Here is a 16,975-nt window from a genome sequence, read left to right on the forward strand (position 1 = left end):
CCCGAATGATCTCACAGCCGCCTCATCAGCCTGTCTGGTGCAATGGTGACCTCTCACAGCAAGAGAAAAATCTGCTGTCTAAAATTAGATTCACTTCACTGAATCACTGACTTTGTGTCAATACTGTATATTGTCAGCATGGAAGACTCAATTTTTCGTAAGTGTTTGAAATACTACATATAAACAGGGCCCACTAGAGACTTCATTAGAGAAATCTCTGCTTCCTTTCCTGATATATATTTAAACAAGTCTGATGCAATGACCTACAAACAGCAGATATTTTAAAATGTTCCCAGTTCACTGGGTGCTCTGTTGCTTTAGTAAAGGGGGACAAATTAAGTAAATGTGTTTCATATAGAGATGTAAGACTTTATATGTGTCTGTGAAGCTTTGACCTGCTGATTGTGATTGAAGTAGATTCTAGTATCTGGTCAGTAAGTATAGTAGAAAAAGACAGAACTGCAGCATTCATATTTTTTTTTCTGCCAGGTGTGGCTTTTAAATATTAATATCAAGAGCATGTGAGTGCAGTTGCTACAAAAGTGAGTATTTTTTTTTATCATTTTACACCAAAGACAAAATGAGTTGACATTATAAACTCTCTTTAGCATTTTACTAACAAATAGCATTAATAAAACACAAGCCTCCGTATTCCTCAGAGCATATAGTTCTTACCTTAAGTCTGAGATTTTCTAAAGGATTACCACATGTCCAAATCAGGCATTGAGGAGAAGCATTTTAGAGAAAAAAAAAAACAACAAAAAAAAAAACGAGCAACTTTGCATTAAACCTTCATCTTATCCCTGAGGTTTAAGAAGAACGTAATTCCTTTCGTATAGGTTTTTACACCTATGTACTTCCTCTGATTTTATTTTATACACCTCATGGATAGAAGATTTCATGGATAAAAATGGCAACTTTGACAGTTGTCACTGATCAGAAAAATATTTGATATTTGAGTTTGTGACCAGCTGGTCACCAGTCAGCCTGATTAAGCTGAAACTAAGCTGGTCTTTGCTAAAAGTGGATTTCTCAATGCATAACTAAATGGTTTGCTATGCTGTGCATAATTTCTGTGCAGACTTGGATCTTTTCTATCATGCTGGTTTGCATATGTGTGCAGCTTTGTGTGTGCTTGAACTCTTCACCCAAACAGTTTGTGTTCCCTTTGAAGTGTCGCCTCAGCCTGTTTAATTAGGTTGTTGAATATTCATTTCATTATACATGTAGGCCAACGCCCTTTTCCATAACCCACTGCTTGCAGTTGTAATCCAAACTGCATTTCCTACATGAACACATTCATTAAAGCTTTCGCAGTTGATATCCTAATATGATATTTTAAAAGAACAGAAAGAGTTTTTGTGGCTCAGGAATGTTTGTGTGTATGATGGTGGTTGTTAATCAGCAGGTTGGACGGCGTCTTGTCGGGAAAGCTGTTTTGCAGAGGTAATCTTATTTTCCTCGCAGACAGTTTGATGTTTTTCTGATATGGGTCTAAATGAGGAAGGAGTCTGCTTAATCTCACCATCTTCCACTGCTTCTATTAATAGACAACCGGTGTTAATCAAACTCATGATTGACTAGTATTCAAACCTACTGCCTTATACTGTATGTTCAGCGGAATGCACACTTTAGTACATTCATGGTGTTCCCTTTCATTGATTGAATTACTTTCTGAGAATGACTCTGATAGTGTTATGTTTTCTTGCTTTCTTTTTGTCTGTGTATGAGGTTTTGTGCAGATATATGTACGTGTCAGCAGTGAGTCACTATGGGTCATCCTTTGTGTATTTATTTTTGGTCTGCAGCTGGTCTTTCCTCTTTGCTTGCATTTATGTCTACGTATATCGTATTTTCTCAGCCGTTCTAAGGTTGCCACATACTTTTTTTTCCTGTTCCTTCAGACACTGACCATACTTTGGTCAACCTTAACCTACATCATGCCTCTGCTAATGTCATTTTAAAGACTTCTATACTGGGCAAATTTTACCTTCTCTTACCCTTTTTGGATAAGCAGCAAAGTAATTAATGATTTTATTGACGCAGTTTGCAAGCAACACTTTGCAGACTTTTTCACTGACCTTCTAGATGCATTTGACACTCCTGGATTATATAGTAGCTTGGTTTAATAATTTTCTGACAAAAATATCTTGGTGTGTCAAAGCTGAGGGTATCTTTCCTAGGCTCTTTTGTGTGTTCAGAGGTGCTTGCTTGGAATTTGTTCTTAGCCCATTCTTATTTTGCATGTCAATAATCTTAATTAAGAAAATATAAAACTCATTTCCATTTTTATGCGGGTGGTCCTGTGAATTAGTCCGTTACATCCACAGCTTCATCAATATCAGGTCCTTTAGCAGAGTCAACAGTCTTCTAAAACAGTTAATTGCTCTTTGTGCCATTCTGAACTAGTTTGAATGCTAAAAAAGCTAATTTTATACTCTGATCTTGATTCTATCCTTCAAGAAAAATCTGAATCTTAAACTCAATTTTTCTTCTGAATTTCATGCTTCAAAAACACCTGTATCTGCTACCTTTATGTACTTTGCTTTCATGTACATTCCTGTTACTTTGCTTGGTAACAGGCATGTCATTTTTATGAATGCTTCTTCACATTGCTTAACTGCTTCTTTCACAATCTATCAATGAGGTCTGACATTCCTCCTAAACTTAGAACTCTGACTCCTCATTGCATGTTGAATTTTGCTTTTCTCATATGAAGATCAAGTTGTTTCAGACTTGTCCTTTTCTAGAGGTATTCTCTGCATTCCATCCGCAAATTTAAAATCCTGAATTCTTCATATGTGTTTTATGCTAATCTTTTAAAGATTTTGTTTAGTTTACCTGTTGCATATGAAATTGGACACAATTTTAGTTTTGTTTGTATTCATTGTGACCTTATATATTTCATAATGTGTAAGATGTTAGTGTTTTATACTTTAGTAATCTTTCAAATGGCAGTCATATTGGCTAGGCAACCATTGTAAATGTCAATATATAACTTAGGGGGTCTTTCCTAGTTGAATAAAGTACAAAATGTTTTTTCTCCCCTTACACTGGTAACATTTCTAAGTGTAGCTGGTGTTGAGTGCAGAAGGCAGACAGACTTTGTTGAAAGGCCAAGCTCTTCATCCCTGCCACTCCCTGCTCAGTCTGTACCATTTGTGTGACACTGATAAATTATGGATGAGCCCATAGATCGCTGAGCTCAGCTCTGCTCTGCTCTACTGACCCAGTTTGGACACACATTTCAAATCTGATCACACCCTCTAGGGAAATATCTGCACATTTTCTCTACTCTAATATCCAGAACTTTCCTTGTACATGACAATCTTTAGAATCGTTCTTGTAGTTTGCTACTACCTCTCTAATTGTAGACACGTATTTATTTACTCTATGCCAGTCTTATAATCTCACAATATCTCCCTGCTACACAGAGTTTCTCTTTCTTATGGTGTCTTTTATTGACCTTTGAATCATATACAGTTGTTTTGTTATCTTTTGTTATGCCTCCTTCCATTTTGCCTTGCTATGACATTGCCTTTCACATCCTCCCTTCTTCTCATGCTTGGCATGATTCATAAATCATCTTATTTCTTGCTGTGATTGATTTATGCCACCTGTTCCAGATCAGCATGGTTGTCAGAGCAACAAAATAGGAATAAGGACACAAAGTGAGCAATAAAAAGAAACTGGTTATAGACAGAATATCTTCCAGAACCTGGAAAGCAGGCGGATCATCCAGAGTCTGTTGTACCAAACCCAGGTGACTCCTGATAAGTTGATATTTAGCTCCCTCTGGTGGACTTTTTCTTCTACTGATGTCATGTTTCATCATCACCCTCAGTGATTTTCCAGTTGCCTATAGCTTTATTTCTAAATTTATCTAATAGTATACGGCAATAAGGAATAATACACACTTAACTGGAGCAAAAGAAAAAGTACAGACTACAGACAGGAGAGTGTCACTTTCTAAATAACTGCAGAAATTGTATTAAACACAATTAAAGCAACGGGATAGACTGTTAAATCTAATGCAAATTCATCAATAGCAAACAACTTTATAGAACATTTATGACAGTCACTCAATTTTAGTAAAATCAACTTAAACTGGTGACCAGCGAGAATCCTCTTAAATTTTCATTAGATGCTTAATAGCTTTCTCACTGATTAGAGCTTCCTTTTAACCAAATTCCACTCCTAATTAACTGTCTTCTTATTATGAAATGTGCTGCTTTCCACTGTCCTAATTTGTACTGAAGAGAGAAGCTGTGCATTTGCTCAGACCAACGAATGCATTTTTATCAGTGTTCAGTCAGGTCATTATAGGGCTACAATGTGTGGCTACGCTTGATAATCTTTCAGGGTGAAAAGCCAGAACTGTTTGTTCTGAATTCTTCATTTTCCTGTTGATTAGTAGGCTGGCATTGTGTTTGGGGTTTATGTACTGGCCCATGGTGCATATTATTGTGCAGCATCCAGCAAAATCGACCCTGTGTTTAGGCCAGAGCTCTTTCTGTTTCAACATTACATAACTTGTTTGGAGTATAATCGGTGCCTGGTCCAACAAATACCAACCACCTCCAACAGACAAACATTTAGTCTCCCCATCTTGGCACACCATTTCCTTTCACGTAGGCATATTTTAGTCTGACATTGTGTTCCTACTAGTTTTCTTTCTATAAACACTTCCCCTCACGTATATCTATCCCCATCATTGTTTATATTAGTATTTAACTCCATGGTTACCCTCAAACGTCACAAGAGATCATTGTAACAAAGTAAAATGAAGTGGAAGCAACAGCAGCAAATGTAGAATAACTTTTTTTTACCACACCGTGTTGAGTGGGGCTTACTTATGAATTACCTCAGAATTTATATGCATTTTCTAAGGTTAAATCAGACTGGTAAAGTCTTAGATTTATTATCAGGGCAGATGCTTTATCCTTATTATCCCCTTTAAATTCACATGTTTTCATCACTGATATAACACTAAGAAGCGTACAACGTAGAATTTTCACAAGATTGCATACCCATGCAACAATAAAATTAATGTATTTTTTACTTTACCTTTTAATATAAAAAATACTAAATATAGATTCATAAAGGATTTAGAAATATGTTATTTACATTTGTTTTATAATATTTTCTTCTACCTGACTGTTGTAAACAACCCCCACATTGGTCATTATGATTCTTGTCATTATGGTAACTCATGCATTATGTAACCACTCACTGGACCATTGATTATGCTGAAGCTTCGACAAGTTGGAAAAGACGCTTCTTTTTTTAGAGAAGGTGCCGTTTCAAAAAGACCAAGCCTTGAGTCATGGTTGTCTCCTCTTTTAGACCTGAAATCCCATCAGTCTGTGAAGACAAAGCTTACTCTCTTCTCTGTTTATGTAAGTTCTCTCACCCTCAGATCAAGGCACAATGTGATCAGTGACCGTTGCATAAAGGGTACACTGATGCAAGAAAAATATCAAAAGCTGCAGTTGAAAACATAATTTTAGGGAGAAAATTGTAAAAGTGTTTGAACCTTTATTTAGTTAATACTTCTTGTCTCACTAACAATTTTATTTGGTGAATCTATACTTTAACCCTCAACTACATCAGAATCAGTCTGTTTTCTGTCTTTGGACTTTCACATAAATATTTGGCTAAGCTGCAGGCTTGGTCCAAGTTAAGCTCCAAATGAAAAGGCACCTTGTCTGGCAGGTTTTTCACTGCTTAAGAATGACTGAAAGAAGTGCAGCATGCCTGCAGTACTTGCAATTAGAGCAAAATGACTATGGTTAAGGCTCCCATCCCTTCAATCCCTTCGGTGCTCATGTTTATTGCTCCTGGTTGTGGCAGCGTAGATAAAAGTTGATATTCTGAAGATTTCTGTGAGATCAGCTCAATACTGTCTGGTTTATTACCCCCTTGTCCTCTAGTGAACCTTGTTCTCCCTGTCTCAATTATCTTGTGATCTTGTTTGTTTCTATTATTTATTAATGTGGCTTCATGCAGTACCAACTTGTGCAACACTGAAAGAGATTTTCCTGTAGTTGCCTCAAAATTCTGGGTTTTAATTCAGCAGGGAAGCTTAACAGGTTTAGAATCTGAATTTATCCATTAAAATTGCCTAGTGCTATCCCTAGTTCACACGGCAATATATATTTATGCCAATTCGTGTTCCAGGCCAACAATCTTATTTGTGCCCTTGGTGACCTTTGCCTTGATGATAGACCTGCCTTCCCCAGGTCTATGGATTCTACCTCCTACATGGAGAACATGGCGATCAGATTTGATATTTTCCAATATAATGTGGTGGGAGAGGAAGACATTTATGCAGTGCTGTTTTTTACAGATCTGTTCTTTCTTTTTAGGATAATATGTTATGACACTTGAAGTGTTTTGAGTTTTGATTATTGGCTTTGAAATGATGCTCTCTTTAAGTGCATGATTGTATTTCAAGATCTAGACTGACTAGTTTTATCTCTGAGCTTAAGCATCCTGCATCTACATGTCCTTATCATCCATTTGAAATTTGAACGTCTACTATTGTCACAAAGTTGGACAATGCTTTTTTCTGTGTTTTAAAGTGGGGGAAAATATCCTTTGCCATATTTTTTTATTCATCCTTTTTTGCAGCAATAGTTTTCTAATAATTGTCTCTTTGTAGTTCATGTTAACTACTACGTCTTAAAGCTATCTTGTCATCATCATCTTTTACATGTTTAGCTGCCTATATTCCATTAAGGCTGTTAATATTTCTGATAACAACAAAGTTACTGGATAAAAACTTGCATGTCATTATCAGTTAGCTTTTGGTGAATAAAAATATATCTATGTACTAAAATAAAACTTATATACAATCACAGCTGCTGTTTTTGTCCCTTAATTTTGACAAACTAATTTATTGCTAGTGAGGGAAAAACCACCAATGTGGCTAACGTTTCTCTTCAAGTTATTTTCAGTGAATCAGTCACTCATCAGGATATGAGTACACCCCCCTCTGTTATTTTGTGATTGTGTAGCCACTGTGCCATTTGTGGTATGTAAGTAATGCTGCCGTACAGAGCGTAAAAGAACTGAGTCACTCTGAGAGCTTGAGTGTTCCTGCAGGGGGGCAGATGAAGTTTTGTTCTGTTCCAGATTTATCTTTACATGAGTTTGACTTGCATTTCCCCCTTAACATCGACACACTTATTAACCACACTAAAAATTTTGTATGGATATCTTCTCTTATAGGACCTGTAGAACCTTTGGAGATTATGGGACAAAAGCGGACTCTTCATAAAATAAAGAAAATCAACCTTAAACATTTTCTTCACAAAACTGTGTTCAGTTGGAGGCTTCTGTAACACAGCCTGCTTCAGTAGATCCTTCCTGTCCACAGCCATCAGCATCTAGAACAACTCTTTGAAGAACCTTAAATAATGAGTTACATTATTTACATTATTTTAGATCCAAAAGAGAAATCCACAATAACAGTAGATAAATCGGTTCTGTACCCACATGTACCAAACAAATAAGTCTCTCTTTTTTTTTATACCTGATACTTGCAGAATGTTTATGTGCGGAACTAAGTGTGTAGTGCTTTGTCCTGTGGTGGAACTTTAAAAAGTGACACCGAAACCAAACAGAGAGGATTCACGGGGATCAGTAAACTCTCCTACTTGGGAACATTAAGGTTGCTTATGCAGCTACAATAGTGAAAGAAAACATTCAACAGCAGAACAGTATGTTATTCACTCTGCGCCCAACTAAATTACTTACTTGAAACATTAAGCTGAATGGATACATGACTGATACTGAAATCTGCTGAAGTCCAAATCGGGCTGTTTGGTTTATTCAGCCAGTCCAAAGTGCTGCACAACATTTGAGGATACTGATACATGATTATGGTACTGTCATGATGAATTCCACTGACCTATCAGCTGTGCTTTTATGGTACTTTCAAGTATACCTTGTACACTGGATTGTCTAAATATCAAAACAACTGCATGAGTTAAACTTTTTATGTTTTATAAAAAAAATTCTATCTATCTATTGATTGTACCTGCTTGTCCTTTAATAATAACACAGTACACCCAAATCTCCACTCAGTTTTATTGTAGCCATTATTTAATCAGCTCTTGTTTCAGTATTCACATCTGTCATGCCTTATGGATCATTAGAGTTAATATCTTAGCTCTGGCTGAACTACTTGCAGCAGAAAATCTTCCTTTATCTTAGCATAATGTTTATTAAACACTACAAATCACCCTGAGACTTGAATCTTTCTGGATGTCTTGTTATTTAAATATCTTCTGTCGGTCTTTACAGTCCTCTTTGACATCTGGTATCCCCGTAGTTCACTACTGAAACTTTTTCGAATATTTAATAAACTGTACTTTGGTCCTGCACTGGAAATTTCAGTTTTTCCTGCTGTTAGTTTTTCTAATAGTTGCCTCTTCAGCGCAATTGCTGAAGAGGAAATACACTTTTGGTCATCAACTTTTAATGTAGTATGTAAATGTGTTTTGCTATACAAAGTTATGTACCTTAAACCAAAACTGTTAACTGCATCTATGTTCTTTTCTACTGCAGCCTATGTAAACACTGAACTTTAAGATCAGTTGCAATTGTATAGTCAGTATTGCTTGGAAGAAGAAACATTTGACCAAGCCCAGCTTGTCGATGGCCACAGGCAGCGGAAGGTGATTCATACCAGCATGCTCACGTGAGTCAGAAAACGATAGACTCTGACAAACATACTGGGTGATAATTGAAAATAATTTGTCGTTTTGTTCCAGCTTGAGCCAAATACTGTTTCTGGCGCTGAACTGGTCTAAAAAGTCCAATAGAGGGAAACTTCCCCTCCCCTCTCTAGGCTTTCTCACAACCCCTCTTTCCTTTGCTCCCTCTTTCCCCTCTGACTCCCTTTCAGTGAGAGCTCCTTGTGGGTTCTTTCCCCCCTTCCTTTCTCACTTCCCTCACTTCCGTCCTCTGCGTTTTTGCCTCTTTTCTCCTTCTTGGGATTTTATCTGAAATGGACTTTTTGAACATTTAACTTCACAGCAAACTCTTTTTGCTTTTGCTCTCGCCAGCATCTAAACCAGCAAGCTTCCAGTCGATTATCCGCCTCTGCTCTGTCACTCCTAAGCCACATCAAATGGGCGCTTTGCTCAAAGGGAGTCCGTCCTCTTCTACTAATGCAAACTGGAATTAATGGAAGCACTGCTAGTTGGACTGCATATATTTCTGCTCCAAAGCTTCTATGACTGTGTGGCATGTGCTTGGTCAGAAACAATACGAAGGGAGTTGAGAAACGTCTGCTCTGCAAAAACTCTGTCGACTTAGCAGCTACCAGTAGTCATTATTTTTGTTGCCCATTCTGGATATTAAATCAAGCCAGCATTAAATTATTTGGAGTTTTCTTTGGCTTCTTTTTAAGTAGAGGCTTTGCTCAGTGGAGTCAAATGGACTGTGTTTGAATAAAATGATGAATTCTTTGCACCTCTCTTTTCCCAGTGATGTGGTTGCCTCCTGAGAGACACACAGATAAAAAAGACCAAGCAAATTTCCTGTCTAAGCTGCATGCATGTGACTTTCCAATCCCTCATGGAGGTCATCCTCAGCCTGCTAACTTCTGATACCTCTCCACTTCCTTGCCCCACCACTGTGAGTCTTTGTGGTTTTGTGTGCATGTCGAATCTTACTGCTGTATTGCAACTTCAGAGGAATCCTGGATTACTCTTCTCAATTTCAGATTGTTTCTAGAGTTTGTGCAGATTCTTCAGGGCATGCTATGTTTGGGATTGGCTTTGTGTTTAAGTCCATTATGTTAACACAAAAGCTGGTGCAACTTTATTTTGAATGCTATTGTTGAGTGAATGCATAGGACATACTGCCTCTTGTCCCGCTTACATGGACTTGTGTAAGTTTTCTGATCTGGGGAAAAGGATTTATTGATGCCTCACCAGATCCCCTTAAAGGAAACAAAAAGCGGATTTTGGTGTTATTTTAAGCTTTTGTTATGTTGGAACTGAAACCATGATGGAATGACAAAGATGTCTGTGTATGACCAAAATATATTAACTCATAATTGCCCATTTTGTGGACCTAACCCAACTTTCTCTAATACATGACTTTTATCTCAACTCAAGTTTAGAAGTTTGAGTTTAATTTAAGTTGAAATTCAGGAATGACAGGAAGGCTAAAGATCAAACAGTCAATTTCACACAAGTGCATTGTACTGGGATAATACTGGGATGTCAGACCAATGCAAAGGTTTGCAATTTGACCAAGTATTTCTGGTCTAGTTTTTAGTGCAAATATCTTAATACACTTGAAATAAAAGTAACATTTAGATATTGGCTGACCAGTACTCCCTAACCATTGTTAGCTGAACTTGAGTTATTTTGCCAGTGATTGGGCAAACATATTTTGAGTCTGTTCATATGCAAAATTAGTAGAGACATAGTCCCAAATGCAGGCAGCTTTAAAGGAGCTGAACACAATACATACCTGTCTTAATACATTTTTCTAAAAAACAAAAAAAAAATGAAAACCATGATTTTTCCTTTCACTTCAGGATTACACCCTATTCTGTTTGTTGCATAAAATCTCAATAAAACCTGTGATTGTAATGTGACAAAATGTGGAAATGTTCAGCGGTTGGGAATACTTTCACAAGAGACTGTAAATGTAGGAAACAAACCTTATTACGTCCACTGTGTAACCTAACTCCCATCACTGATGGATATTGGACTCTGTAGATAAGAGGGAATTGATAGCCCTGTAACCCAGCCTGCAACCACTGAAATTGGGAGGCATGCCACGACAAAGCAGTGCTCCAGAGTTTCCATATTGCAGAGAACGCTGTCACTGGAGAAGTGTGGATCAGGAGTGATTTCTCAGAAAGATACCTGATGTTACAGCATCTTTGTTTGCCTTCTTCACCAACGTGGTACATTAAACCACAGCTTCATTGGAAACGCAGGCTGGCATCACAGGAAGACCACAACTCAGCTGCATTACAAGCCTTAAAAACCAGCAAGGTACTGACCACTTTTTACACACAAACTTTTGTGACTTTAACCAGGCAGAACATAAAAAGAAGGGTAATGTCAGAAGATTCAGACTCAAATGTTGATACTTGAAACAATCACAATTCAGTGCTTGGATTTGAAATGCTTGTTTGCTAAATATTGAAATAAAGAGTATCATTCAACCTACCATTCTGCAAACAGCAAAATCCATGATGATTTTATTGTATTCTTAGACATGTTTTAGGAGGGGTTAATATTAAATTCACATGATAAAGGAGAGAGGCAGATGTTTAGACAGTGTCTCGTTCCACTTTTTCATCAGACCACTTTACTGTCTCTGACCTCAAACCCTAGTCATGTGAAAATACACCAAAAACATTAAACAGACTTATAAAGGATCAAAACACTGGCTCTAATCTTCGTTCTGTGCAGCTAGAGATAGAAATTTGGCTGTTCAACATGTTCTGGTTGTATTCATCCATTTATGTGTCTGGCAACTTTAGTAATCTTTTCTAAATACCTGTTTGTAAGGTGTGTTTTGTAGGTCTGCTTATGTTTAGGTGGACTGTTCCCAGAGCTCTGTTGGATCCAGGATAAGCAGGTTGCCATATCATGGCTCTAACCGGCTTTACTTGGATCAGAGGCTGTTATACAAGTAGAGCCCCATTGCCACAGAGTTGGAACTTGGGTGAAGTGAGAACAATTTTCTGTAACAGTGCAAGCAGCTGTAGAGCAGGTTTTATGTTGAGCAGATTAGTATTTTTATATACAGTGCTGTAAAGATGCCCTGTTCTTTTTATTGATGACTCAAACATAAATGCTTTAGATCATCAAGCAAACTTAATATCAGACAAAGGAAACTTCAATCATTTTACTTGGGGGAGAGGCCAAACCATCCTTGTACTATCTGAAAAACATAATTTCCCCTTGGCTGAATTATTGGTTGCAACACCTCTCATTAATCGACTACGATATAGTAACTGCCAATGAATCTTTTGCATTCCTCTGGAAGAACTGTGGTGTCTCTTTTGAAGCTGTGTGCAAGTTCTTTTGAAAGATTCCACATCAGAGGGGTTTTCTGGCATAAAAAGTCTGTTTATGGTCGTATCCGAGAATATCAATCAGATTTAATTGCAGGCTTTGACTAGGCCACTACAAAAATTATTTTGTGATTTATCTGCCATTCCAAGGTGGACTTTCTGGTGTGCTTCAGATCATTGTGCTTTTGCACAACCTAAGCGCATCATACCTTAATCTGGATGAGAGACATTTGACTTCAGGAAATTTTGGTAGAGGAATTACAATCTATGGTTCCATCAAGTCATCCAGGACTAGCAAAGTCCTAGTGGTACTAGGACATCACAGTACCACTACCATGCTTGGCTCTTATGAATAATATTGTTTTTCCAAATGCAGTGTTAGTTTTACACCAAATGTAATGGGATGCAAACCCTCAAAAAAGTTCCACTTTTGTCTACTCAGGCCACAAAATATTATCCCGAAAGTCTTTGGTGCAACAGGCCTTTGTGTTTTCTGTCAGCTGTGAATTTGGGTTGAAACAATCTCATGGATGTTAATCTTGTCCCTTCATTTTCTGCTTGTTGAATCATGAGCATTGACCTCAGCTGAGGCAAGTTGGTATCACAGTGGCTCCTGGGTTCTATTTTGAGCTCCTGTATGACCTCATCAGTGTGGTTTTGGGTTAGTTTTAGTAAGCCAGAAATTCCTGGGAAGATTTTATACCATTTCTTGATTTCTTTACATATGAGTAATGGCTCCCACTGTGGTTTGATGGAATGCAAAAGCCTTGGAGTAGGATTTGCTACCTTTTCCTGGTGGCTAGATGTCAATGGCTGTTTCATGGCATGTTTTGTTGCTTTTTCACATCGTTTAACCTATTTATGCTGTCAGACAGGGTCTGTTTAGGAAATGTCTTAATTTTGCATATCTGGTGGTAAGACATTTAGTCCACTGTCAGCTGTACAATCCAATGTCTTTTTCTCACTCATTTTGAGAAAGTTATGTTGTGATATCAATTCTAAAGCAATTGATCTTTATATTGTACAGGTTGCTGACCCCTGACAGCGACTCAGTCTTTCCTTTTTCCTAATAAAGACTAATCAGAGGAACATTGAGTGCACCCCTCTATTACAAGCCATCAGCTTCTGTTATTAGGCTACACAGACTCCAGCGATGAAGCCAGTCGCTTCTTGCTTCAGTGAGTCTGCATATCAATATGTTTAGCTTAGTTAACCCAAGGGAATTAGCTTCATGCTTCTGCTGACAATCTTTAATTACATGCATGATTAGTTACAGAACTTGGCTATTTACAGATGACTCTGCTCTTGGAAATGTATTACACTTTCCTTCATGTGAGATGCCAGTGAAGACTGTACTGTATATTTTGGACTATGGCTGTGTCATTCATTATTAAAATGTTGGATTGTGACCACACTGTGACCAATCATATACATCCCCTATTTATAGACAACTGAAACAAGGACTCCATCTTTGGAAATCACCTGCCCTTCCAACTGCCTGTGTCCACTACATCTCACTGTGGATGTTTTCTTTGATCATTGACAGGGTGTGGTTTTGGTGCCAGTCTGTACAGATGACTGGGCCTTCTTATCACGGTATCCGTAGCCCCTATCTGTGCTGCATTATGGTGTACTGCAGTTTAGAGTTCAGCCACTTGTCCTTTGCCCTTTTTTATCTTCTGCTAGAGGGGATGTATTTGATTAATCAGATAATTGTCAATGGTGAAACTGGAGATAACTGATCAGTGTTCAGATTTACACCTTGCAGGGCTTCTGTGATTGAGGTAAGACTCCCATAAAGTTATTAATACTCTTTTCAGCTAGAGCTAAACAGAGACCAGAAGCCACTACGTTTTCTTTGCTTGCCTGGCAAGCTATTCTAGTTCTGATTCATTTCATTGGATTGTATACCAAAGAGTCAGTAGGCAGGATCAGAAGTGAGTCTTTCTCTACACAACATGTGTAAGTTAACTCATGATAGATTTTTTTGTTTTTGTTTTTTGGTTTTTTTTTTCTGTATAATAATACCTTTTACAGACATGTAAAAGATTTCAAAAAAAGGAAAAACCCCTTTGCTACAAAACAAAAACACCTGAAACATTTTTTTTGTTGACCTGGAGGAATGCGCCTAAGGATGGATGTTTGTGTGTCAAGTTGTGTAAATGGGTGCCAAACTGGTTTTTCTTGCTTCTAGAGGGCTTTCTATGTGCAGGCAGAAAGGACAGACTGGGAGTTGGTATAATCTTGCTTTGTAGCCCAGTTACACCTGTAGCCCCAGTTGGAAGAATACTAGGAACTGGTTTCCCTTTTTTCTTACCAGTTCTTGTAACCCTGTAAATATTACGCCATCATTTTAACCAGGACTGTCTGGACTTTTCTGGTTAAACTATGGTAATTACATGAGTTGCACATTGCAAATATATTTAATATAGTAATAGAATACACTAGTTTTATAAGAGGATTTGAAACAAATATTTAATTTAATATATAGGTTAAAATGGGTGATTAAGATATAAGCTTATAAATTGTGTCTTAAAAGGGATTTAAAAGACAAAAGTTTTAGTTTTTTTTCCAATCTGATCTTCCCACTGATTTTGTTCCAGTGAAGCTTGAACCAGAAAGCTTGGTTCCCTACTCACTTAGTCTGTCAGAAGAGCGTAGTGCCTCGGAGATGTATTATATTTAGAGATCTGATCTGTACTTTGATTTGAGCTCAAACCAACTACAAAAAGTAATCAACAAAATTTTAACCTCTTAAAATTATAATATTCTATAATATTTTTTTAAATCCATTATTTTCCTAAGTTGTTTATTTTTTGTTGTTACTAACTCAAAGTTTTATACAACTCCAACCATCCACCTGTTGTGCTTGTGCACATTTCCCAGTCATTCATTTTCTTCTCTCTCAACTTTTCAGGCTTCTTTAGCAATGACTTTTGTGGCTTGACCTCCTTTTGAAGTGTGCAGCTGTATGTGGGACAACTGTTGAGTCATCAGTCTTCTTCCTGAGTTTACACATTTCTACATTAAAGATTCTATTTTATGTAATTGGCTGTGTAATATGCTAGTTTTATTGATAACATTGCAGTTGTTTAAATGCACATGCAACAGCTGCATGGCTCCATTTATAAAGCTTATTGTGCATTCCGTTGCTCAATATTATCAAAGTGTTTGTAGTAGCGATAATTGAGCAGTTTTATCAAGCATTAAAAGTTGCTCAGAATTGGATTGGATTCGTTGAACCTTAATTATAAGTTGCATTCCATTTCCTAATGACTGCTGTCGTAGTTATCTTGAGTCGGTGAAAAACAATCCCTACCTGATCTATTTGTGCTCACTGAAGATGACTGGCTGCTGCGCGTGCCCTACAGCTGACGGGGATGATGTCATCTTGCGCTCTGAGGGGGAGGGACAAGTGGGCGTGGCTTCCTCTAACTGAGTTTCAGGTGTGATTTAAACTTCACAAGTCGCGCGGGTAGACGCGACTGGAGCATTCAGTGAAACATAACGACAGAGCGAACCGTCTGGGAGTTTTACTCACTGAAACGTAAATGAATCTAGACTAATGACAATACGGAGCTGGTTGCTACTGGGAGGAAGAAATGTACTGGGAACAACTTCTCCGTTTGAGGAATGGAAAGGTGAGCTGTAGTTATAGCACAAGTTCGCAGGAGAGATGGTGGTTTCGAGTGTAATAATGTGTATATGCGTAACACTTGACAACAAAGCTTAAATTGCGTTACATTTAATCATAATATACAGTTGTTGTTTTTTTTAATGCATTGAATGCTGCGACTTGGTTAGTCATTCAGTTCAAATTGCATATGAGGCAATAGTATCATGCTTCTCACTTCCATCAGTCTGTTCTGACTTTTGCTTGAGGTGTTTCGGAAATGAATCACATCCTCTGCCTGTGACTACAGGTGATAGACTCGTTATTATCTCAGGTAGACTTCATGTAGAAAAAAAACTCAATTTATATGGTGACATTGATTTCTCTACTAATACAAAATTAGGTCACAGTCTGGAAAGTAATCCACAAAAGCTGAGTAAAGCCAAGATTTCCTGTTAGACTTGTTACCGGTTATAAAAATAAAAACACCCTTTATTTGGTAAATAAAATAAATAAAAAAACATTAAAGAAAGACATTAAGAGCCTGTTTTCTATTTTGTGAAAATAACAGTTATTTACAAGATTTTACCAACATGCAGCATGTACAAAACAATAAGTACACCAATGGATAGGTACCTCAGATTTGTGTGAAGATGAGTTATTTCTTCCAGTTTCTTTTCTTCATATACTGATAATTAGGAAGTTAATGACTGGCATCTTCCTCTTCAAACAAACGGACCATAAGTTGCCTTTTCAGCTGTCTCACTTTCCTCTTTCCAAGCTACAGGCCCCTGAAAAAGCAGAAACCTAATTTTTTTAACATGTCAGCAAATTATGGGGGAAAAAAAAAAAAAAAAAAGCGAACAATATGCAACTTTTCTTGTTACTCAAGTGCCTTACCTCATGCCCCTTTACCCACTCTAAAGTTCCTCTCTGTTTGCTGCAGATTGACCGGCTGGAAGTGAGCGGGTTGGGCCAGACACCCCTCGCTGTTTCATATGGAGCAGACAGCTCTTTCACTTCGGGTGAGGATGGCACACCTGACCCTCAGCGCACAAAACAAGCTATCGCTCAGCTGCAACAGAAGATCCTCAAGCTCACAGAGCAGATTAAGATTGAGCAAACGGCAAGGGACGATAATGTTGCAGAATACCTCAAACTAGCCAACAATGCTGACAAACAGCAAAGCACGCGTATCAAACAGGTACTGTACCAAAAGTTTGTGATTATTTAGTTTCAAATTTGACCTGGTGTATTTGCACAATCACTTCATCACAATAAATTCTGTTGAATCGATCTGTGCA

At 37.6% G+C, this 16,975-nt stretch overlaps 1 protein-coding gene across 14 annotated transcripts in view; it reads left to right on the forward strand.

Moving 5' to 3' along the window:
* tmcc1a (transmembrane and coiled-coil domain family 1a) overlaps positions 1–16,975 on the forward strand; it is a 44,670-nt gene that overhangs the window by 20,041 nt on the left and 7,654 nt on the right. For 11 of the 14 annotated variants that reach the window (XM_044113095.1, XM_044113119.1, XM_044113111.1 and 8 more), the window contains one exon: positions 16,618–16,875. In XM_044113095.1, coding sequence (XP_043969030.1) covers positions 16,618–16,875 — 258 coding nt within the window. Of the gene's footprint in view, positions 1–8,588; positions 8,708–9,498; positions 9,649–10,777; positions 11,028–15,235; positions 15,700–16,617; positions 16,876–16,975 lie in introns of those variants that run through there. The other 3 variants (XM_044113188.1, XM_044113179.1, XM_044113196.1) reach the window with 3 other exon arrangements.

This window comes from Gambusia affinis, linkage group LG01 (assembly GCF_019740435.1).
Source record: "Gambusia affinis linkage group LG01, SWU_Gaff_1.0, whole genome shotgun sequence".
NCBI classification, from domain to species: Eukaryota; Metazoa; Chordata; class Actinopteri; order Cyprinodontiformes; family Poeciliidae; genus Gambusia; species Gambusia affinis.